General features: G+C 38.6%; 1 protein-coding gene across 4 annotated transcripts in view; it reads left to right on the top strand.

Moving 5' to 3' along the window:
- Window positions 1–23,085, top strand: part of SPTA1 (spectrin alpha, erythrocytic 1) — a 67,601-nt gene that overhangs the window by 5,734 nt on the left and 38,782 nt on the right. For all 4 annotated transcript variants that reach the window (XM_032652996.1, XM_032653005.1, XM_032652979.1 and 1 more), the window contains 15 exons: window positions 1,642–1,775; window positions 2,334–2,478; window positions 5,042–5,196; window positions 6,144–6,279; window positions 6,381–6,482; window positions 7,969–8,106; window positions 8,702–8,812; window positions 10,139–10,216; window positions 10,362–10,517; window positions 11,857–12,061; window positions 13,518–13,699; window positions 18,584–18,827; window positions 20,094–20,216; window positions 21,797–22,014; window positions 22,839–22,931. In XM_032652996.1, coding sequence (XP_032508887.1) covers window positions 1,642–1,775; window positions 2,334–2,478; window positions 5,042–5,196; window positions 6,144–6,279; window positions 6,381–6,482; window positions 7,969–8,106; window positions 8,702–8,812; window positions 10,139–10,216; window positions 10,362–10,517; window positions 11,857–12,061; window positions 13,518–13,699; window positions 18,584–18,827; window positions 20,094–20,216; window positions 21,797–22,014; window positions 22,839–22,931 — 2,220 coding nt within the window. The remainder of the gene's footprint in view (window positions 1–1,641; window positions 1,776–2,333; window positions 2,479–5,041; window positions 5,197–6,143; window positions 6,280–6,380; window positions 6,483–7,968; window positions 8,107–8,701; window positions 8,813–10,138; window positions 10,217–10,361; window positions 10,518–11,856; window positions 12,062–13,517; window positions 13,700–18,583; window positions 18,828–20,093; window positions 20,217–21,796; window positions 22,015–22,838; window positions 22,932–23,085) is intronic.

Raw genomic sequence — 23,085 nt, 5'->3', positions numbered from 1 at the left:
ACATGCCCAGAGCAGTTTCCTCTCCTTTCTGAATGTATCCCTTGCCAGTCCACGGAAATGGAGATGAGAGAGTGAGTGTATGTGTGTTTACAGAAAGGAATTCAATCCACAATGGGGTTACTCCTGCACCATGCAGTACATTGATTTCTCAAGTTTATGAAGCACTCTTTCTTCGTGAAGAAGAACCAGAATAAAGTGGCAAAGAATATAAAATAACAGTGGGCTATCATAATATACATGATATAATTAAACTAATTTTTTTGTGTTTTGGGGGGAAGGGAAAAGGAGGCAGATTTATCTTCATTTTCTTAAGAAAGTGCTTAAATAAGTTTTTAATTTCTGGGCATGTAAAACTCAGTGTGTGAATAAATAATCCTAACATATGTGAGAACTGGGAAGTCAGTCTGATTTTATATGTACATGAAGGAATTAGAAATTCTAACAGTTGGCTATCGTGCTTTTCCATTTAAGGTTTCATTATCACTGCAGCTTTATAATGGGAATGATGTTTCTGTGTTAATAGAACCAAGATTTCAGGATGAACGGATACTGGAGTAGGGGAAAATAACATATTTCTCAATTTTTTTCCAGGTCACATTTCCAACAGTCCCAAATTTTCTCCCTCTATCACCTTTTTGTTATTGTGGAGATTTTTAAGTTATCTATTACTCTCTACCAAACTACCACAAAACTGAAAACAACAAACAACCTATTTTTTTGAGTGAATCAGATTCATGATTCAGTGACTCAGCTGCTCAGCTGGGTTATTCTGCTGATATCACCTGGTATTCTTAAGTCACTGCAGTTATGCAATGAGTCAGTTGGGGTGGAGTGTCTAAAATGGCCTTGCTCCCATGTATGGAGATTTAGCAAGGAAAATGAAGGTTTTCTCCATATGCTCTCTCATCTTTCAGTAAATCATGCTTTTTTTATGTGTTCCAAGAAGGTAAGAACAGAAGCTGAAAGGCCTCTTGATGCCTAAGTGCTGGGGCTCATAGAATATCATTTCTATTTATAAGCAAGGAAGGAGAAGTAGAAAATTCAGTCTGATGAGGCTTCAAAATAGAAATGGAAATGGGAATAAACAGGGTTAGGAGGAGTAGGGAGACTTGGGTATTTGGGAACTACTCAAAATTGCCAAGTATCAAAATGGACTGATGCTGCTAGCTTAATCTAGTATTCATAAATCTCATTGCTTCAGTTAGTTTTCAAAAATGCGTGGAGTTTTCTGCAAAATTAAGTTTATCTGCATGTCTGTATAATTCTGCAAAGAGGGAAATAGCTCTCATTAGCTTCTCAAAGGTATTAGGACCCCAAAAGAACCAAGACCCACAGTATTAGAGTTTTGAAAAATTAAGTCAGATTTCACAAAAGGAATTTTCTCTTCTTTTCCTTGGTTTCCAGGATCTTAAAGGGAGTTAGCAGGCATCAACATGATGGAGTTCTGAAAATAATGAGGTTGGGCAAGGCTGTGTTAGTAAGCTAGTCTGGAGCTGTGGGCAAAATATCTGGCGGTTTGGTTTTCTAGATTTTGGTGAGGTGGATCAAGTAAGAGTTAGAGAGCAGAGATAAAGTGAAGTGTGAAATAAGAAGTGTTTAAATGATTTTTTGCATTAGTCCATCATTGACTTTCTCCCACAGGAAAAGCATCCTGAGCTGCCCTTAATTCAGTCAAAGCAGGAGGAAGTGAATGCAGCCTGGGAGCGGCTCCATGGTCTGGCTCTCCAACGACAGAAAAAGCTGTCCAGCGCTGCAGACCTCCAGCGATTCAAAAGGTAGGAATCTCACCATTGAACTGTAGGAAACTGCAATAGCACCATGCTTGTTATTTGTGTTAGCCTCTGTCTACTGTTAGCAATTAGTGGCCAATACCTCTAAAAAAAGAAACTCACGTGCTTGTCTTTAAAGACAACAAGGGAGAGAGTAGTTAAGAAAATTGTGACCCACTCTATAGCCAAGTATGTGTCTAATGGAGCTTAAAGCAATACAAATAGCACTGGTAAATTAGTGATGGAAGCTCTGCAGAGGCAAGAAAAGCAGGTTAAGAACCGGAAGGGAATGGAGGGTGAAGTTGGGAAGAAGGACATTCATGAAGAGCTGACCCAGATACAGGAAATATATCTGGAGGCTCAATTGTCATGATGCCCAAGTCTCTAACTCTCAATGGAAACCATTAAAAGCAGTAAAGAACATTTTACCTTATGTTTTTTGCTAGTGTGGGGGAAGATAGGGTAATTTCTGACTGAGTGAGCTAGACTGGTCCTTGCTGTGTGCTGTTTGCCCTGGAATGCCTGCCTTCTTCCTTTGCTGGAGCTCATGGAGATGTCTGACAGGGATGTGACTGAAGCCATCCAGTGGATTAAAGAGAAGGAGCCTCAAGTCACCTCTGAAGACTATGGCAAAGACCTTGTGAACTCTGAGGCACTGTTTCACAGTCACAAGACACTTGAGAGGAACCTTGCAGTCATGAATGACAAGGTAAGCCTGTTAGAGGAATGGCTAATCCCTTGAGCTAGAAAAGGCATTTGGTGTTCATCTCATCTCCATAGGACACAGTAAATTCACTATTTCAATGAAGGAGAAATTTTGTGCCACTTGAATATACCTCCTTATTCTAGTTTATAACTTGTACATGAATCTTGGATATTTCTTAATTTATTTAATTATTTTTATTTAAATATACATATATGTTTTATATACACTCAAGCTTTTTGTAATATATTTCATAATTTAAACCAAAATAGATAGCTTCAAGAATGGTTTCCTAATCTCACTCAGTACCCTATGGCCAGAGAGTCTTTTCTTTTATCTAACTACGCTTTCTCCTGTTGGGGCTGAACCTTGTTTCTTCTTGTGCTTCGCTCAGTCAAAAAGGGAGTAAGTTTCTTCTTCCCCTTTTATAATAAACTCAGACACTTAAAACACATTACTAGCTCATGCAGCTGAATATCAAAAAAACAAACAACCCAATCCAAAAGTGGGCAGAAGACCTAAAGAGACATTTCTCCAAAGAAGACATACAGATGGCCAACAAACACATGAAAGGATGCTCAACATAACTAATCATTAGAGAAATGCAAATCAAAATTGCAATGAGGTATCACCTCACACCAGTCAGAATGGCCATCATCAAATAGTCTACAAACAATAAATGCTGGAGAGGGTGTGGAGAAAAGGGAACCCTCTTGCACTGTTGATGGGAATGTAAATTGATACAGCCACTATGGAGAACAGTATGGAGGTTCCTTAAAAAACTAAAAATAGAACTACCATACGACCCAGCAGTCTCACTACTGGGCATATACCCTGATGAAACCATAATTCAAAAAGAGTCATGTACCACAATGTTCATTGCAGCTCTATTTACAATAGCCTGGACATGGAAGCAACCTAAATGTCCATTGACAGGTGAATGGATAAAGATGATGTGGCACATATATACAATGGAATATTACTCAGCCATAAAAAGAAATGAAATTGAGTTATCTGTAGTGAGGTGGATGGACCTAGAGTCTGTCATACAGAGTGAAGTAAGTCAGGAAGAGAAAAACAAATACCATATGCTAACACATATATATGGAATCTAAAAAGAACAATAACAACAACAAAAAATGGTTCTGAAGAACCTAGGGGCAGGACAAGAATAAAGATGCAGACGTAGAGAATGGACTTGAGGACACAGGGAGGGGTAAGGATAAGCTGGGGCAAAGTGAGAGAGTGGCATGGACTTATATATACTACCAAATGTAAAATAGACAGCTAGTGGGAAGCAGTTGCATAGCACAGGGAGATCAGCTCGGTGCTGTGTGACCACCTAGAAGGGTGGGATAGGGAGATGCAAGAGGGAGGAGATATGGTGATATATGTATATGTATAGCCGATTCACTTTGTTATAAAGCAGAAACTAACACACCATTGTAAAGTAATTATACTCCAATAAAGATGTTAAAACAACGACAACAACACATTACTAAACCCACCTTTGGGTTTTCTTCTGGAAATTGGAAAACCCCGGTTCCTATACCTACAGTAGGTATAGACACACTAGAAATTGGAGCAAGCCTGTTTTCTTGAATGATTCCCATTCTTACTTCTTCCCATCACAATTTAACCATAACTTAAACTAATTATGCCTGAGCTTCTACAGTGGAGTCAGCCCACAGGAAGATCCCTACTTGTTATGCTTTAATCATAGCTCTGTGCCTGGGTCGTTTCTGAAAATGATTTCACCATTCTACTTCTTTTGTTCTTCCTCATTTTTTCTCTTTGGTCTTTTTTTTTTTTTTCTAATTATGGATGATAAAATACCATGATTTAATGAATAATGATAATGAAATCTCAAATCCTAGACAACACCTAATTATAGTTGGGTATAGTAGAAGAACTAATGGTAACATGTGGAATTTGCCCTAGTAACCCTGCTCCTCAAGAATTGTGCTCAAAACAGCCTGGCATTACTGAAATTTTCTTGGCAGAAATTTTCCTTGGCAGAAATGTCTTTCTGGTTCCCACAATAATGTTTATGGAGTTAGTATAGAGGGTAATGAAGGACAGATGTATGTCTAAACATTGCTTCTGACATTGACTAGCTCAATGACCTTGGGCAAATAAAATACTCAACCTCTCAGTTTTCACATACAAGGAGAGCAAGAATAGTTTTGCCTCACAGTATTATTAAAGGAAGACTATAAAACAAGAAAATGCATATGAAGTGCTTAGCACAATGAGAGACAAAATGTAATCAGTAAATTATTATTGTTAATATAGTTACATGAGTATATTAATATAAATATATCAATATAAAAGCACTAATAAATTATTCTAATTCTTATGATTATTATGTTACATTCTTCCCATAAAACTTTGCCAAGAGGATCAGAATGCTTGGATTTCCCACTGTGTTTCTTTATCATTTTTTTTTATTTATATAAGTTTCAGATGTACAGCATTATAATTAGACATCCATATATACTACAAAGTTGCCATCCATCACCATACGGTTGACTACCTTCACATACTAGGTTTCTTTTTTATCCCAAAGGTGAAGGAGTTATGTGCCAAAGCAGACAAGTTGAAGCTTTCCCATCCTTCAGATGCAGCGCAGATCCAGCAGATGAAAGAGGATCTGGTCTCCAACTGGGGGCACATTCGCACCTTGGCTACCAGCAGATATGAAAAGCTGCAGGCTTCTTATAGGTGAGAAATCCTTCTTCTCTATTGCTTTACTTATCTCTAGGTCAAAGTATAACATCAAAAGCAGGAATAAAAGAGTGAAAGGAGTAAAATAATGAGTGACCCAGCCCTCCTGCCTGCTCAGTAGAGGCAAAAGAAATTTTAATTTGCCAGGAGAAGTCCTTTGAAGGCTGATATAATCCTCAGCGTGACACCTCCTTTCACCTGTACCCTTCCTGTCTTCCTCTGTTTGTACAGTTGTAAGAAGCTATGAAGTGGTCCATGGAACTGAAAAATTAGCTGAAGACACATGTTAAAATCCTGGCCCTAGCTAAGGAACTGGAATTAATTTCCAAGCTGAAGAACACAAAATAAATCTAGAATTATTTCTGGAATGTAGGTCAGCTTACAAAAAATCTGGACAACATTTCAGTAGTTAATTTTTATGATTAGTTATTAAATCACTAGAAAATAGTGTTTATCTTATTGATATGATTTAAAATGAACTGGTGAGCTTTTGATTTTTTTTTGAATAGGTAATCTTTTTTTGTAGTTTTTGTTTTTACTGGTATGGTGAAGGGTGAACTAAAATACATGAGGGCTCCTAACCCTAACTGTAGTCGTCCCTTAGGCTTCCTGTTGGTTATGTTATGTCCTTATTTATTGGCCTCCTTGTGAGTACTTTATTCTACTTCAAATGCATCTGGGATGTGACTTTGTGATGTTGGAGATGTCATGTCCAAGTGCTTTATCACACAATGACGCATCTGCCCTAGGAATATACAACCTGGAGTGAAGAATTTACAACCTGCACTGCTAAAGGAATAGGAAGTACATCAGAGGAATGGGAGGTGTAGGATTAGGGCAAGGCACATGTTGTACATCTTAGCCTAACCCAACCCTGACTCTTTGTTCAAAGTCCATTTGTATCTGATTCCTCCTTCCTGTCTTTCCCCTTACCTTTCCCTCAGGTACCAGCGGTTCTTATCTGACTATGATGAGCTCTCAGGCTGGATGAAGGAGAAGACTGCTTTGATCAATGCTGATGAGCTGCCCACAGATGTGACTGGTGGGGAAGCCCTACTGGACAGGCATCAGCAGCATAAGGTAGAGAGGAAAGGTCTCCCCAGTAGGAGGAAGAGGGCGGTTTCCAACAATGCCAGAAGGTTTCTTGCTGCATTTTAAAACATTTTGTCTCGTGACCACAGCATGAGATTGACTCTTATGATGACCGATTTCAATCTGCTAATGAGACTGGTCAAGCCCTGCTGGATGCCAGTCATGAAGCATCTGATGAAGTCATGGATAAGGTAATCTAGTTTAACAGAATTTGTGAAATTTTGATACCTATTAAGCCTTCACTTAATCTCATACTAATATGACAATCTCTGAAAGAGGACAGAAGACGTATAAACATCTTAATGTGGGCTCAAATATCACCCTGCTTCCTTCATATGTTGCTTTAGCTAATTTGAGGCATTTGAAGTTCTCAAGACTTGATGTGTGCTCCCTCACCTCTGAGACATTACTTCATCAACCTAACTAATTTCATCACCTACCTTCTACCTAATTTGAAGCCTCCATACCATCTTGCCTTGTCACATGTGCTCTGTTTTATCACTTTCCCATGCTCATCTCTAGATTGTTAATTCTTTGAGGACTGCACCTTATTCATCTTTGGGTTCCCTAAGGTACCTAGCATGGTTCCTGGCACATGGATCCCTTTCTTCTCTCCTCTATACAACCTCAAATCAAACTGATTTTCCTATATCTGTGTTTCTCAAATCTCCATTAAGCAACAGGAAAGCTTTAAACACTCAGAATTCCACTGAATGAAGATTAAGGTTTGCCATCATCCTAAACTCCTAGATCCCAAGGGCTCACATAAACCTCCTGATCCCTGAGACATTTTACTCCAGTCACAGAGTCACAGGAACTCCTTGGGATGATAACTGAAATAAGATTTGCAGGCTCTTTTCATATCATTAGATTCCAAGCACAACCCCGAGTGCTATATGATGAAGGTTGAGATGACCATATTTTCAGTTCATCAAGGACTCTATGGGAAAATTATACTACGGATTTTTATTTTTAACTATTTCCTGCCAAAGGAATAGTGGGACCCTAAATCCTTGAAAACTTACCTATTATCCTGGGATTCTGAGAATTGTTACTGTCTTTTTAATGGAGTTAACACAGCAGCTGTTTTAATAAGCTGGAATTTCTTGGGCAGATGCTTGGGCAGAAACAAAGGCTTTTATGAGTTTGAGAATGTCACTTTCACCGTGATGGTTCTTATTTGCTTTTGGAATAGAATGCAAACTTCTCAATCTGATCATTTAAGTGCCCTATAAATTTGAATTTCATTAAATGTTTATCTTTTTTAGACACTGCACTTTTCTCTGGAGCACTTCATATAATCTAATGATTACTTGGAGTAATTACTTGCTTGTGGTATTATGTCCTCCTACAATCCCGATACACACCTCCCTGCCCTTCAAATCTTTGTTTGATACAATACTTTCTATACTTCTACTCCCTGCTTCTTCAAATCTGAATTAATCTTTCCTTCTTTATTTATACATATTAAGTGTGGTGTACCTCTGTTATGGCATTTATCCCATTTTTCCTATACTACAGTGATTCACTTAGATGTTGCAGCCTTAAGAGAAAATCCCATTTCCTATTCATTTTTGTATCCTTCAAAAAGCCTTGCTTTTATTAGATGCTCAGTGAATATAGGATAAAATAAATTAATTAGTATCTTCCTGGCACGTTATCTCTTCCTTTCCAAAGATGGCAGTACTTACCTCCCATTGGGATGCTCTGCTGGAACTGTGGGACAAGCGTTGGCAGCAGTATGAGCAGTGCCTGGAACTACACCTCTTCTACCGTGACAGTGAGCAAGTGGACAGTTGGATGAGTAGACAAGAGGTAACAAAGGGGCTCAGAAAGTGTCCAGAAGCCATTTCTCCTTCTCCTTATTTACTACTATCAACACCCTTACAACCACTTCAGTTCACCTGGGAACTGAAGGGTGAGCCACAAGGAAGAGAAAAGATTGGCCCTCTCTGTGAGACTCTTGAAATTCCCTCGTGGACAAACGCACAGAAAAATACCTAAATACAAAGCAGAGAGTCTTTAAGCTCTACTGAACATGAGGTGAAATGAATATCCAGTTGTTAAGAGTTCAGCAAGAGAAAATGTAATGAGTCAGGCAGGGTTAACGAGAGATTTCCTGGAGGAGGTGAGTGGTCCTCTTGAGTATTTGAGATCTCAGAATAGTGCCTAGATTGGTTGGTTCAGACACAGAGATAAAAGTGATAAAGTTGTATGAGAAGATTGGGAAGGGACTCTGAACCTCCTGCTGCTAAATGTTAACCTCTATCTCCTCTCCTACTTTGTGCTAATTCCCACCTTGCTCTCTATTCCCCTCACCTCCTTCCTTACTCCTTTCTCAGAGATATTCCAAAGGGAATGTTTCCCACCAGTGAGGTACAGCTGGGATGTATCTTTCTGTCTTCTATAGGCCTTCCTGGAAAATGAGGACTTGGGAAACTCCTTGGGCAGTGTTGAAGCCCTTCTTCAGAAGCATGATGACTTTGAGGAAGCCTTTACTGCCCAGGAGGAGAAGATCACAGTAAGAAATGGGCCCTGGTTTGGGTATTGGCTTCATGTTTGTACATATCATCCCATACAATACCAATCCTTAGAATCACTCATGACTATCAGACATAACATGAGGGTTGTTCTTTAAAGAGAAAACATCCAGAAAAATAATCATACCCATATTTTATCAATACATTTGTATTCCACAAAACATATTTAGAAAGTTTTAAAGATTTTGAGCCATTTATATTTTCTGATGAAGTGCATGATTGTCTTATTTTTTCTGCAGTATAAGTAGAAACTATTGGATCCATATCCAACATAGAATCATAACTTAAAAGTTTGAATGTATTATTTGCTTTTTATATTTTTCCCCTCTGATAATATCTCCATTTGGTTTTCTTTAGTAATATCTAGATATCTAAGTAGTATCTAATTTTTCCTGTATACCTTCATCTATGTGTTTCTCATTTAATGCTACTGTAGTCTTCCTGTGAACTGTAAGTACAATGTCCCAGAAAATGTCTTATGTCAATACATAAGCAAGTCTCAGAGAAGTGTGAGGAAGACTTTATTTGTCCAATCTACTGTATGTTCCCTAGGACAGTGCTGACTTTAACCTTGTACGTGTGCATGTATACCACCAGCAGCAGCAACAACCACACTAAAAACAAAATTCCAAGTCTTCTCTCTTAATCTTCAGTCAGTACAGAGATTAATATGGTCATTCCCAGTCCATATGCTTGTTAAGTTGATTTTCACTGGTAAAAGCTAACCGTGTAAAATAAATTACAGTTCATAAAATGCTATTGTTTATTTTAGATCATTTTCTTATTCCCAATCAATTAATCCATCCTGAGCCCTAGCAATTTTGGGAATCATGAATGAATATGAGTAAAAATTCATGTCTGCAATTTGTGACTCCATTCCCCATGTAGCTATAGATATAGATGTAGATAAAAAGATATATGATATATGATGGATGGAAGGATGAATAGATAGATAGATGATAGATAGAGACTGGTGGCACTGGATGTGACTATATCAATAATGCTTCCTCTTAAAAATTTAAGACTAGATCAGATATTCACCTCGTAGTGACATCAGGATTCATTTACTGTAAACTAGATTTTTAAAAAAATTGTGACATAGAGAAGGTAATTAACCTGCCTGAGATACAATACATTTTGAGATACAATTTATAACAGAAGTCAGAAGTAGAACCTAGATCTTCTGACCCTGAAACTTGTCTACTTCCGACATTGTCATGCTTCCTTTTTAAACAGTTAGCCAAACTGTGGCCACTTACTCAGTGGCCACTCAGGGAAAACCACTCCTTTTTTTTTTCTTTTTCCAGACCTTAGACAAGACTGCAACCAAACTGATTGATAATGACCATTATGATTCAGAGAACATTGCTGCTATCCGGGATGGGGTATGTCCAATGTCCCATATGTGCCTCTGCCTGCTTATGCACGGGATCAGGGAAAGTGTTAGAGCATGATAACCTTGATGGGCAGTGAATCTCATGTATCCATATTTGATTTTGCTGACAGTGAGTTTGTTTATGTTTTTTGCAGCTGTTGGCCCGACAGAATGCTTTACGTGAAAGGGCTGCCACTCGACGCAGATTGCTGGAGGATTCATTGCTTCTGCAGCAACTGTATCAGGACTCAGATGACCTAAAGAACTGGATAAACAAGAAGAAAAAGTTGGCAGATGATGAAGATTACAAGGTAGGCAGGATTTGCAAACTGCAGACCCTGGACATACTCATTGGGACTGAATTTCATGGAATTAGTCTTGGAACTGAAAGGACAATAGCGTTCAGCTGGTGAGCCTCATTTTATAGATGGAGAGACAGATACTCAGAGAAGGGCAATGACTCCTCCAAGGCTGTACATCAAGTTTCTGGTTTTCCTACACCCTGTTGCCCATCACCCCTTTTCTCTGGCACAATTTCCAGTGGTCCGTAACAGAACGGAGAAAAGGAGGAACTCTCCTTATTTAGCCCTCTGTTGCCCTCTGCACGCTTATAGTAGGAAAATGTTGTGTCTAATCATAATGTACATTCAAGCTACCCGGAACTCAAAAGTAGCCTAATGGTTTGATATAATATAGACTTATGTGGTTTTGTAGCTGGAAAGGAACAACTCCTTATTTTACAGATGAAGAAACCAAGGATCTGAATTGTGAAGTGAGTTGCCCAAGGTTAGCCAAGAATCAATGTTTAGAATGCAGTTTAACATAAGGGGTAGAAGTATGAATTCTTTTTGGAGAAGGTAAAAACTGGGCTTGAATTCTCTCCCTCTCCTGTCTTAGTTTGTATGACTTTGAAAATTTTCTGAATTATCTCTGAGCTATACATAGGTTTCTTTACCTTCTGCTTGTGTAAAACACATATTTTTCACTCACAATATAAACTATTATGCACACACATATATACTCACAAATTTTTGCATTTATAATCAGGGCTAGAATTAGTCTCTTGATTTCTAGGCCAATATCTATTCACAGTATTTACTTTCTAGATAACATTTAGTCTTAAATGTATACCTCTGATGCTTTTGTTCTCACTTTTTTTTATAGAACTTTGAGCATCTAATCTGTACCTTTCATTCTGTAAAACTCAGCACTATGTGCTTGTGTTCTCCTGAGGAGTTATGGTTCCAGTGTATGCAGGGTAAACAGGTCTTCTGTATATGGGACAAAAGGATGGATGTTTCATATACTAGGACAGGAATGGAAAATAATCTCCATCTTTTATGACAGCTCTGATAGATTGTTAGTGCTTGCATGGGGTGTCGTATTTAAAATGGTCTTCAGACTATATCCAGACTCAACAGAAATAAATTCAGGGGTTGATTAGCCACGTCTGTCATTTGTATAGAGGAGAGATTGGTCACACAGTTTCCTAAGCCTCTTCTGCCTCTATACTTGGACTAGGACAGTTCTGCCTTATATCCTCTTCTTAGTTCAGTTAGATTTATAGTGAAAAGAAATTCCTGTCCTCAGAATGTCTGCTCCTCATTCTTCAAGGAATGGTTCTCCTTAATTGTTTTCATTTTGTCTCAGGATACACAGAACTTGAAGAGCCAGGTTCAAAAGCAGCAAGTCTTTGAAGAAGAATTGGCAGCTAATGAGATCCAGCTCAATAACATACAGAAAACTGGCCAGGAGATGATTGAGAGCAATCATTATGCCTCTGAAAGTGTGGATGCTCGTTTGAGTGAAGTTGCCAAACTCTGGACGGAATTGCTGGAGGCTACAGCACAGAAAGGTCAGAAGCAGAGTCTTGTTGAAAACGAATTCCTAAATTCTGAAACCCACCGTCTTCATCTTTTCCACCTTGAGTTTACCTAGTGACTTCTATAAGAAGGGATGCTACTCATTTGTTTCCCTGTGTATTCCTGTATTGGTCAAGAAATTTAAAAATCTAACCTAAATTTATCACACTATATATTAGTGTGATAATATATCACACTATATATTAATATAATCACACTATATATTAGTGTGATTAATATATCACACTATATATTAACACAATTTTATGTTTTCTTCATGTATGTAAGTCTTTTCAACTGAAATTACTTTTGTTTTCTTCACTTTTTTCTTCCTCTTGAATAAATATTCAGATACCATGAATTCAGTATTGGCTATGCACCTAAAACTAGTGTCCTTAAATTATATTATACATATTTTGGTTCTATAGATGAAACAAGGTTTTCTGACCCAGGGTATAAAATTAGACATTAAAATATTGTTGGTGCCCCATATGATGTTCCCATGATGTTTTATTCTTATGAATAGGGCTTGATGACTTATTTTACCTATCTGAGCATGTTCAGGCTTTGTTGTAAGCTCTTAGAAAATTCCCATGTCTGCTTGAAGAGCCTCTACTTAAATTTAACTTCACCTTTTATTTTGGAAAATTAATCAATTGCCATAATTAACACCAATAATGAAGTTTCTCTGTCCATATCCCCCTTGTTATAAACATCACCTATAGACATGACTCTGCCCTGGTTATAGAAAAAATACATCATACTGATTTTGTCGGATGTCATCCTGAGTTTTGGTTTAGGAAAAAAAAATTCAACTTGATTGTAACAATAAGTTGCTGCTACTCTACATCATAGTAATTGCTTCACAGAAATAACACAAATAATTGCTATAAGATCATAGAATAAAGAATTTAGCTGAGAACAATGTGGATAATCAAGATATTCTCTGGAAGAAAAAATTGTAAGGCGTGGTTGGTGATGAAGGAGAGGCACTAAGAGAGGGGCCTAGCAAAGTTCTGAGAAAGATATTTAGGAAAAGACACTGCAAAATTTCAAACTGAGCCAACCCCAAGTTTTATACTTCTCTCAGAAAACGCAGTGTTTGTGTTTGAATCCCTTTGAAAAGGAGGTCTCGATAGAGAGTAACAAGTGACATGAAAATACCCAAGATAGTTAAAATCTAACATAGCAGCACTATACCTCAACAAGAAATGAACAAATCGTTTATCTTTGTTTTGCGAACACTACTATCTTCAAAAACAAATACCCTCTGAATTCTACAAATTTATGATAATTTCTTATATAATCACATGTGAAACAGTTATACTTTTTCCCACTGGAGGGTCAAAATATTATATTGCTCCTTAAATTGATGTAACATGTATTAGCATATAATGAGGATCAGTTATGACAGTTATCAGTTATCTTATACTTGCTGTCTTTTCCTAGGGACTCAGTTATATGAAGCTAACAAGCAGCTGCAATTTGAAAATAATGCAGAAGACCTGAAGCACTGGCTGGAGGAGGTGGAATGGCAGGCTAGGTCTGAGGATTATGGGAAAGGTCTGGCTGATATACAGAATCTGCTCAGGAAACACGGCCTCCTGGAGTCTGCCATGGCTGCTCGTCAGGTTTGTTGCTAGCTCTTTGGCCAATTATAGGCCAACTCACCTGTATATGTTCTGAGCACACTGATCATAAGTAATTATTGTTTAAAAAAAAACAGAGAGAGAGCAGGAAACCAAAGGTAAAAATTCAAAACTTTTAGTTGGTCAACTACCTCTTTCCAATATCTCCTTTAATCCAGCCTTTCTCCTGGGTGCCTTGTGTCTTTTCTCAGAACCCCATGGCTGATGTAAGACTTTATTGACTCTTCTAAATATAACATTGTACTCTCAATCCAAAAACCTGGGTTTTATATATAGCCTTATCACTTACTAGTTCTGTGATATTTGGTGTATATTTTCACACCTCTGTATCCTCACCTGTAAAATAAAAGTTTTTATAAAATTTCCTCTTTCTATTCTGGCATCCTGCAACTCAAAGTTTGAAAATATTTTTAATCATACCATTTTTTTTTTCTTAAGAAAATTGAAACCCAGAGAAGTGAAGTAACTTCCCTAATGTCACAGAGAAAATTAATAGCAGGGCCAGGACTAAGAAGCAGATGTCTAGGCTCTTAGTTTCAGAGTTACCCACTGAAATCCCACCAGACTGTTAGTTTAAATAAATTTATCCAATACTTTTCTAGAGTATCGATACTGTATGTGAGTTTCTGGAGAACTCAGCGGAAATCCACTTCCAGCTGACTCAATCTCTCGTCCCAGGAATCCTAGCTTGTATTTAAAAATTATTCTGCTCTTCCCTACAAAGTCCCACTGATTTTTCCTGTTACAATACACTTTTATGATGTCTGCTCTTTGGTTACTCTTGGTTAAAAGGAAAAGACAGAATAATCTACAGAAAATAGAAATAAACAAAGCAAACCCAGTCACTTACATAGCTCTAGGTATGGCTTAATGGAGCTTGAAGTAAAAGGCTGGAGTTAGGAAAACCATACAAAGATAGCTTTGAAATCTACATGGAGGAGGAGAGTTTGGAACAGATTTTCAAAGAAGGGAAAAGAAAAGATTTGGTGAAAAGTAACTAAAAACATATAAAGAAGAGGAACAGCATGTGTAAACATGCAATAAGTAGGAGTATTTGACCCTAGTTTGGAATTTGTTCTGTTATGGAACACAAGCTCTTGTGCCCAACACACAGTGAGGCCCAACAAAGTGAAATCTCGGAGTTTGGAGAAGAGAAAGGTTGATTGCAGGGCCATGCAAGAATGGGTGGCTTTGATTTCAGATGGTCTCAGCCTGTAGCAGCTTGGAGCAAGGTTTTGGTTCCCGGAGAGATGTTGAGGTCGGACTGAGGCAGTGAGAGCACTGAATCCTAGCCACTAGACAACCAGGGACCAGTGGCCAGTGACAAGGCCCTGGCCCATCAGCTGTGTAGAAATGAATTTCCACAGAGAGACGGAAAGTAGTGAAACAAGTAAAGTGTTTATTAGGAGGAAAATGAGTATGTGTGGATAGACACACAGGTGGGCTCAGAGAGAGAGTCACACCCTCGTGATAGTTTGAATCACTTATATGGGGCATTTCTTCCGGGTTTCCTTTGGCTAGTCATCTTGCTTTTTCTGGTTCTGAGTCTATATTTGGTATATCTCAGTGTTCTCCCTTGTGTGCATGCACATCTCTTAGCCAAGATGGATTTTAGCAAAGAGGCCTATGGGTAGGTTGACATCACCTACTATGGGGTGGCGCACTCTTCCTTTCTACTTTCAGGGAGCTTTTCTGCACATGTGTAGTTTGGAAGGTCTCCTTGACTTCAAGAATGAGGAATATGTGGTTTTTTAGCTCTTACCTAGGCAGGGTTCAACTCCTCTCTCCTGTTATTTTGGAGTGTCTGTCCACAGGGGAGAAACTGTCCAGCCTGGGGGCCATCTATCTCTTGCCTCAGCTTGAGCCCCAAAAATCCAGAACTCCCCAAAGGGTTTCAGCAAAGCATTTTTTTTTTACATCTTTATTGGAGTATAATTGCTTTACAATGGTGTGTTAGTTTCTGCTTTATAACAAAGTGAATCAGTTATACATATGTTCCCATATCTTTTCCCTCTTGTGTGTCCCTCCCTCCCACTCTCCCTATCCCACCCCTCTAGGTGGTCACAAACCACCGAGCTGATCTTCCTGTGCTATGTGGCTGCTTCCCACTAGCTATCTATTTTATGTTTGGTAGTGTATATATATCCATGCCACTCTCTCACTTTGTCACAGCTTACCCTTCCCCTTCCCCATATCCTCAAGTCCATTCTCTAGTACATCTGTGTCTTTATTCCTGTCTTACCTCTAGGATTTTCATGACTTTTTTTTTCTTAGATTGCATATATATGTGTTAGCATACAGTATTTCTTTTTCTCTTTCTGACTTCATGCTGTATGACAGACTCTAGGTCCATCCACCTCACTACAAATATCTCAATTTCGTTTCTTTTTATGGCTAATATTCTGTTGTATATATGTGCCACATCTTCTTTATCCATTCATCTGTCAATGGACAGTTAGGTTGCTTCCATGTCCTGGCTATTGTAAATAGAGCTGCAATGTACATTTTGGTACATGACTCTTTTTGGATTATGGTTTTCTCAGGGTACATGCCCAGTAGTGGGATTGCTGGGTCATATGGTAGTATTATTTTTAGGTTTTTAAGGAACCTCCGTACTGTTCTCCATAGTGGCTGTATCAATTTACATTCCCACCAACAGTGCAAGAGTGTTCCCTTTTCTCCACACCCTCTCCAGCATTTACTGTTTCTAGATTTTTTGATGATGGCCATTCTGACCAGTGTGAAATGATATCTCATTGTAGTTTTGATTTGCATTTCTCTAATGATTAATGGTGTTGAGCATTCTTTCATGTGTTTGTTGTCAATCTGTATATCTTCTTTGGAGAATGTCTATTTAGGTCTTCTGCCCATTTTTGGATTGTGTTGTTTGTTTTTTTGTTATTGAGCTGCTTGTAAATCTTGGAGATTAATCCTTTGTCAGTTGCTTCATTTGCAAATATTTTCTCCCATTCTGAGGGTTGTCTTTTGGTCTTGTTTATGGTTTCCTTTGCTGTGCAAAGGCTTTGAAGTTTCATTAGGTCCCATTTGTTTATTTTTGTTTTTATTTCCATTTCTCTAGGAGGTGGGTCAAAAAGGATGTTGCTGTGATTTATGTCATAGAGTGTTCTGCCTATGTTTTCCTCTAAGAGTTTGATAGTGTGTGGCCTTACATTTAGGTCTTTAATCCATTTTGAGTAGCAAAGCATTTTTAAAGGCCAGGAGAGAGAGGGGGCATCGTGGGGGTCTGTGATCAGCTCATGCACAATTCTCTGATTGGTTGATGCTGAGCTAACATGGCAGTTAACATTATTAATCCTTCAGTTCCAGAAGGTCTGGGGACTTTGTGCTCATGATCATCAAGTATTCTAGTTAATTTCTTCCATTTGGTGCTGGTATTAGCATCTGAAGCAGTCAGGAAATATGCATCAGATACTATTACCTGGCAACTTCAAAGAGGAGCTAAAACAGAGGGTATGGGAGGGATCTGTCCCGGGAAGGTCCCATAGAATTCCCCTTGGTTACACTCCTAGTTGGAGTAGCGGCTAAGATATCATGCTTGCAAAAAAAAATTTTAGCTACGGACTAGTAAAGCTGGAAAAGATCATGAATATTCTCTAGCCCAAAGTCCTTATTATATCGACGAGGAAACTATTATGAAAACAGGTGAAGAGCTGGATAAAATGTCAATTGAGGAGCAGTCAAGTCTGTCTCTTTAGCCTGAAGCCTCTTGCACTACATTAGCTTTCAACTAGTAAAATGGAACCATAATCATGATAACAATTATGATGTTTGAAAATCACTCTATGACACAATGATGTTTTTCAAAGTTAAAATGTCCTAAGAGATGAGAACCGTTGGCTAGTAGGAGATTTTAATTTTAACTCTTTGTGGCGCCTTTATTTCTTTATGGAGAAGTGAGTATACATTTTAAGAAGCTATTGATGATCAATGGTTTGTTCCAAATTAAGAAGAGATAGATCAAACCCTGTGTAGGTTGAACACTGGATGGCAAAATAGAATAAGTAAAACCAATACCTGCTGCTCATCCATTTTTTGAAGAACTTCTCTTATCACCACCACCCCCATTCCAACAACAAAATGAAACAAGCAGACAAGCAAAAATCCTGTGTTCTGTGCTCTTGCTAGACCAGTTACAGTTGACCTCATTAATAAAGATGAGACGAATCTCTCGTATGTATTTTACCATATAGTAATACGATTAAAATTTTATTTCTAGGAAGATCCTTCAAACTTCTGTTTCTATTTTCCTCCTTTCTCAGATACGACCCAAATGGGGACCATTATTTACTTAAATTCATACTAGTTAGTGGCCAAAGAAAGGCCTTTTAATTTTTCTTTCTGAGGTTCGGACATCACATTTCATCTCATAGGCATGGTTCCTGTTACGCAACAAACTTAAGCCTCAGAAATTTCCTTGTTATTTACAGTTCCAGCTCATTTTAAAGGGTGAGAAAGAGGCTGGAAAGGGAACTGAGATAGAAGAAGCCTCCTGCTGTTTTCTTTGGGGCCTCAATTTATCACTACTCCCAAACAAGCAAGCCTTTGTAGTTCTGGTTTCCCTGATTTCTTCGACACACTCTACACATATTTTGTCCTTTCTAACACGTGGTTTCAGAACTACTTTCTTATAAATAGCCTTTAGCTTGAAGAATTGGTTCTTAGTGTAGCAAACTTTCCCACTCTATTTCACTGATTTGATTAGAAGTTTAAACCTGAGTACATATAGAGCTGATTCTCCTCATCACCACCCACCCCCCCGTCCTGCCCTCCATGCCAGATACCAAACTCTCATCCTTTTCTACTGAATGATAGGATTTTCTGACACCGATTCTATTTCTTCCTCAGGATCAGGTGGACACCCTCACAGACCTGGCAGCATATATTGAAGAACTAGGCCATCCCAATGCTGGGGACGTACGGGCAAGGCAGGAGTCCCTGGTGTCTCGGTTTGAAGACCTGAAAAAGCAGCTGGCCAACCGGAAGAATAAGCTCATTGACCTTCTCCTCCTGCACCAGATCTGCAGAGACACAGAGGATGAGGAGGCCTGGATCCAAGAGACTGAACCTTCTGCAGCTTCCACCTACCTTGGTTAGTACAGCCGTACAGCCCAAGCAGGCGGAGCCATAAGGAGAAGACCAAGGTCTGCAGATAGTTTGAGGGATCTGGGATACAGTAGCAAAGTTTGCCCTTAGGTCTTTCTCCTTAGACTCTTGAACATTTTTCCTGCTTTCCAAAAAAAAAGATTTTTTAATAATTCATACTGAGAAGTTTTCCTCCTAAAACAAGACATGAAGAATGCCATGAATTTAAGGCCTCTGGGAAGAGCTAAAGTAACCAGGTTTTGCTACTTGCTCTAAGTTATTGCCAAGGTCCTTGGCTGAGTGGTCATGGTTAGCGTTTGAGGTCAAAAGTGTTTTTGTTTATATTGTCAGTGGCTCCCTTTTATAAGGGGAGCTATCACAAGGATATGTATGAGCTATTACAAGGATAGAAGGGGTGAAGCAGCAGATAAAGTATATAATTTTCTTTCCTTTGGAATCAATCAGTCCACCATTGTTAGTGCCAGGACACTTGCATTGAAATACAGAAAAAAGTGCACATAAATATAATGCAAACTTAATATACATGTATTGGGTACATCTGTGAGAGGCTGGACCATATGACAACAGAGGGGCTAGTCTGGGAAAATATCCTAGAAGAGAAAATATCTCTTTGAGGGAGAGACGGGCATAGAGGGTTTCTGGAGACATTTAGTGTGAACTATATGGAAGAAAATTTTGGAGGAAAAAGAGTTGAAGTGTTGACGGGAGACAGGGAGGATGAAGTAGATAGCTGGAACTGGGGACTTTAGAAGCAGGAAATTAACGGCACTATGTGCTTGTTAGTGTTAACCAACGAGTGAGGCACTTTTTGTAAGTTACATCTAATCTTTACAAAGAAAACTAAAAACCGGTTATTTTTAGTTTAGAGGACTTAATAACTTTCTGGCATCCATAGAAATAAGCAAATAGAAGATCCTGCTTTTTATACCACAATATGTTGAAAGAAAATTGGTTGCATGAAATTATTGGAAGTTTGAGCTGAAGAGTTACATGCCTTTCTACTTATCATCCAAAGAGAAGAGTGATTTATTCATTGTCCTTTGTAGAATAATGCATTTTCTTAGTACAAAGAGGCAAGCGGAAGAACCAAGCTGAGCAGAGTTAATTCAGACAAACAGCATAAATTTTAGGAAGCCCACTTAATGAACTTCAATGGGAAGAAATTGTAGGTCCAAGAGTTAAAAAGAAGTATAGTAGCTTCTTATTATTCTGTGCACTACAACAATGACCTTGAAATTATTTTTATCTCTAGGCAAGGACCTGATTGCCTCCAAGAATCTTCTGAACAGACACCAAGTCATCCAGGCTAATATTGCCAACCATGAGCCACGCATCCAAGTGATAACAGAGAGGGGAAACAAAATGGTAGAGGAAGGTATGTTATGATTCAGATTGAATTGACCTGTCATCACTGTGCCAGATTTATGAGTTTTTTTCAATTTTAGGGCTTCATTCCTTTATCTACTTTGATACTTTTACCTGTATAATTTTCCTTCTACATGAAGTTCCTCTAACATTTCCTGTAGTGAAGCCCTGCTAATAATAAATTCTCTGGGCTTCTGTTTTGGTCTAAAAGACTTCCTTTTGCTTTCATTTTTGAAACACATTTTCACTGGATATAAAATTCTTGGCTGATATTGTCTTTCTCCGAGCATTTTAAAGATGCTGCTGCCCTGTCTTCTGACTTGCAGAGTTTCTGGTGAGAAGTCTCCTCTCATTACTATCTTTGCTCCTTTGTATGTAAGGTCTTTTTTTCCTCTGACTGTTTTATCACTGGTTTTCACCAATTTGCGCCAATTTGATTACAGTATAACTTGGTGTAGTGGTCTTTGTTTCTTTAGCTTTGCAATCGTTGAGCTTCTTGGATCTGCTTTCTTATGATTCTTCCAGGGAAGTTTTTATTCTGGAACTAATTTAGCGACTAGTCCACTACTAAGGTATAACCCTTCTGAGGATACTACCTCATGTATTATAAAATCTTTCCACTTTGGTGGGAGCTAATTTTAATTATTCACAGCCCTATGTGACCTTAGGAGTGTTTTGGCCTACTGCTTTCCAGTCTTCTTTTCCTTACCCTTGAAGAGTTTCCTGACACATGTGTGCAAAGGAGTAATCAGTCACATACTTCACGGGACCTCTATGTGTATCCCCAAAACTCCATCCCCAGTACAGCACCCTTCTCAGTACCCTGCTCCACGAGCTCTAGCTGTCTTGTCTTCCCCCAACTCTGATCTCTGTCTCCTCAGAATAGTGTGATTGCTAGTTCTATTTGGGCTAGTCCTCCCAGCACTGCAGTCTACAGACTGCCCCAGGCATAAACTGTGGCAGTCATAAGGCACAGCTCATTTCTTTTCCTTCTCTTGGGAGTCACACTCGAATGCCTATCTTCTGAAAATCATTGTTTCTTATGCTGTGTCTGGTTTTCTAGTTGTTTAGGATGGGAGAAAAATTCCTGCAGTAATCAATCTTTTATGGGTAAAAATGAAAACCTGCTTGTGGATTTTTGCTGACACTTCACTGTATCTTCTTGGTTTATCTGTAGAGGTGTTCACAAAATTCTAAAAAACATACTTAACACAATCCTAAGAATGAATTTTAATTCATTGATGTTAAAAAAAAATGAAAATCTGCTGAATTTTTTGCTTAAGCTAGAGAATACACGTTTTTGGAACTCTGAGCTGTACCCACACATAGGTCTTTTGTTTTCAGTCCGTATATCAGAGATTGTACCACCCAATTCACCACCACACATATACCCTATCCCTCATTAGCATCTATTGATGCTTAATCTCACTTATGACATCCCAGTTCCCAGGAACTCAGGTGAAATGTCACATTGGCTACATGCAGCGTCATTCTCATGGCTCCCTTTCTCTCTCCCAGCTCACCAAAAGGATTAAAGTATAGTGGATATTAATGAGGGTAAAATTCTCCTTTTCTATAACTACTCCATAGGACACTTTGCTGCAGAAGATGTGGCCTCTAGGGTCAAGAGTTTGAATGAGAATATGGAATCTCTCCAGGCTCGAGCTGCTAGACGGCAGAATGATCTTGAAGCCAATGTCCAGTTCCAGCAATACCTAGCTGACCTGCATGAAGCAGAAGCATGGATTAGAGAGAGGGAACCTATAGTAGACAACACTAACTATGGGGCTGATGAAGAAGCAGCTGGGGTAAGGTGGGCACAGGGAAGGATATTGTCTAGTACTCACCAAATTAGTACCAAATTAGTACCTGATTAGATTGTGTGACAACTACAGGTTTTCTCAGATTTTTCAGAGTTTCCAGAGTGATAATCTTTGGTCTTCATCTGCTGGGATAACCTGAGTTAACAGAAATCCCAAAAGATACACCACATTTTCCTAACCCCACAGAGAGCCATATTTCTTAGAGATTATCTAAGCCCAAAAAGGCATGACCAGACGTCTATGCCTGTCTTGGTCCCATCCTAAATTTCCCAGACTGAGCTTGGGATTTCACAAACCAACCATAGTTTTAACATATACTTAATTACTTTATTGTAATAAAGCCAGGCAGACACGGACACGTTGGGGCAAGAAGAACTTCTAAGGTTATAATTACCCTTTATATCCATTTCTTTGTTTTGCTCATTGTCTTATGATCAGCCAGTATAGTATTTCATAAACCCTATGCACTAGAAATACTTGACATGGGCATCTAAAGTTATGCCAATATTTAATCCTACAAAGCAATGTTTTCAGCAGTGTCCTCTTTCAGCTATGATGTGCATTGAGAAGACACTTGTGCAATTTGACTTTATTTTGATTAAAGCAAATATATTGATATTGTTCATTTAACTCTTATTTTCTTGATACTTGCAAATTTAGAGTTAAAAAATTTATTATATGTGGAGAGTGTCTCTTACCAGGAATTAGGACAATAAGTATAACACAAAACAATAGTTGAAACACTCCCCAGGGATGCTTAGTGTTCTTCCTGTATTTGCTTCTGATGATCTTCCCATCAACAAATTCAGGCTCTTCTAAAGAAGCATGAGGCCTTTCTAGTGGATCTGAAGGCTTTTGGAAACAGTATGCAAGCTCTTCGGGATCAGGCAGAAGCCTGCCAGGTAAGAAGGACTTAGGTATGACAAGAATCACATTCTCCACCACAGAGGAAAAGGAATTAGGAGATTCTCTTTGTTACCAGTTTTTACTTTACATGGTCGAAGCAACTGCAATAGAAAATAGTAAGTCCTGCGATCTTTAGGCAGGCACTGTGGC

This window comes from Phocoena sinus, chromosome 1 (assembly GCF_008692025.1).
Source record: "Phocoena sinus isolate mPhoSin1 chromosome 1, mPhoSin1.pri, whole genome shotgun sequence".
In the NCBI taxonomy this organism is placed as follows: Eukaryota; Metazoa; Chordata; class Mammalia; order Artiodactyla; family Phocoenidae; genus Phocoena; species Phocoena sinus.
This window is presented reverse-complemented; position numbering and strand designations above follow the sequence as displayed.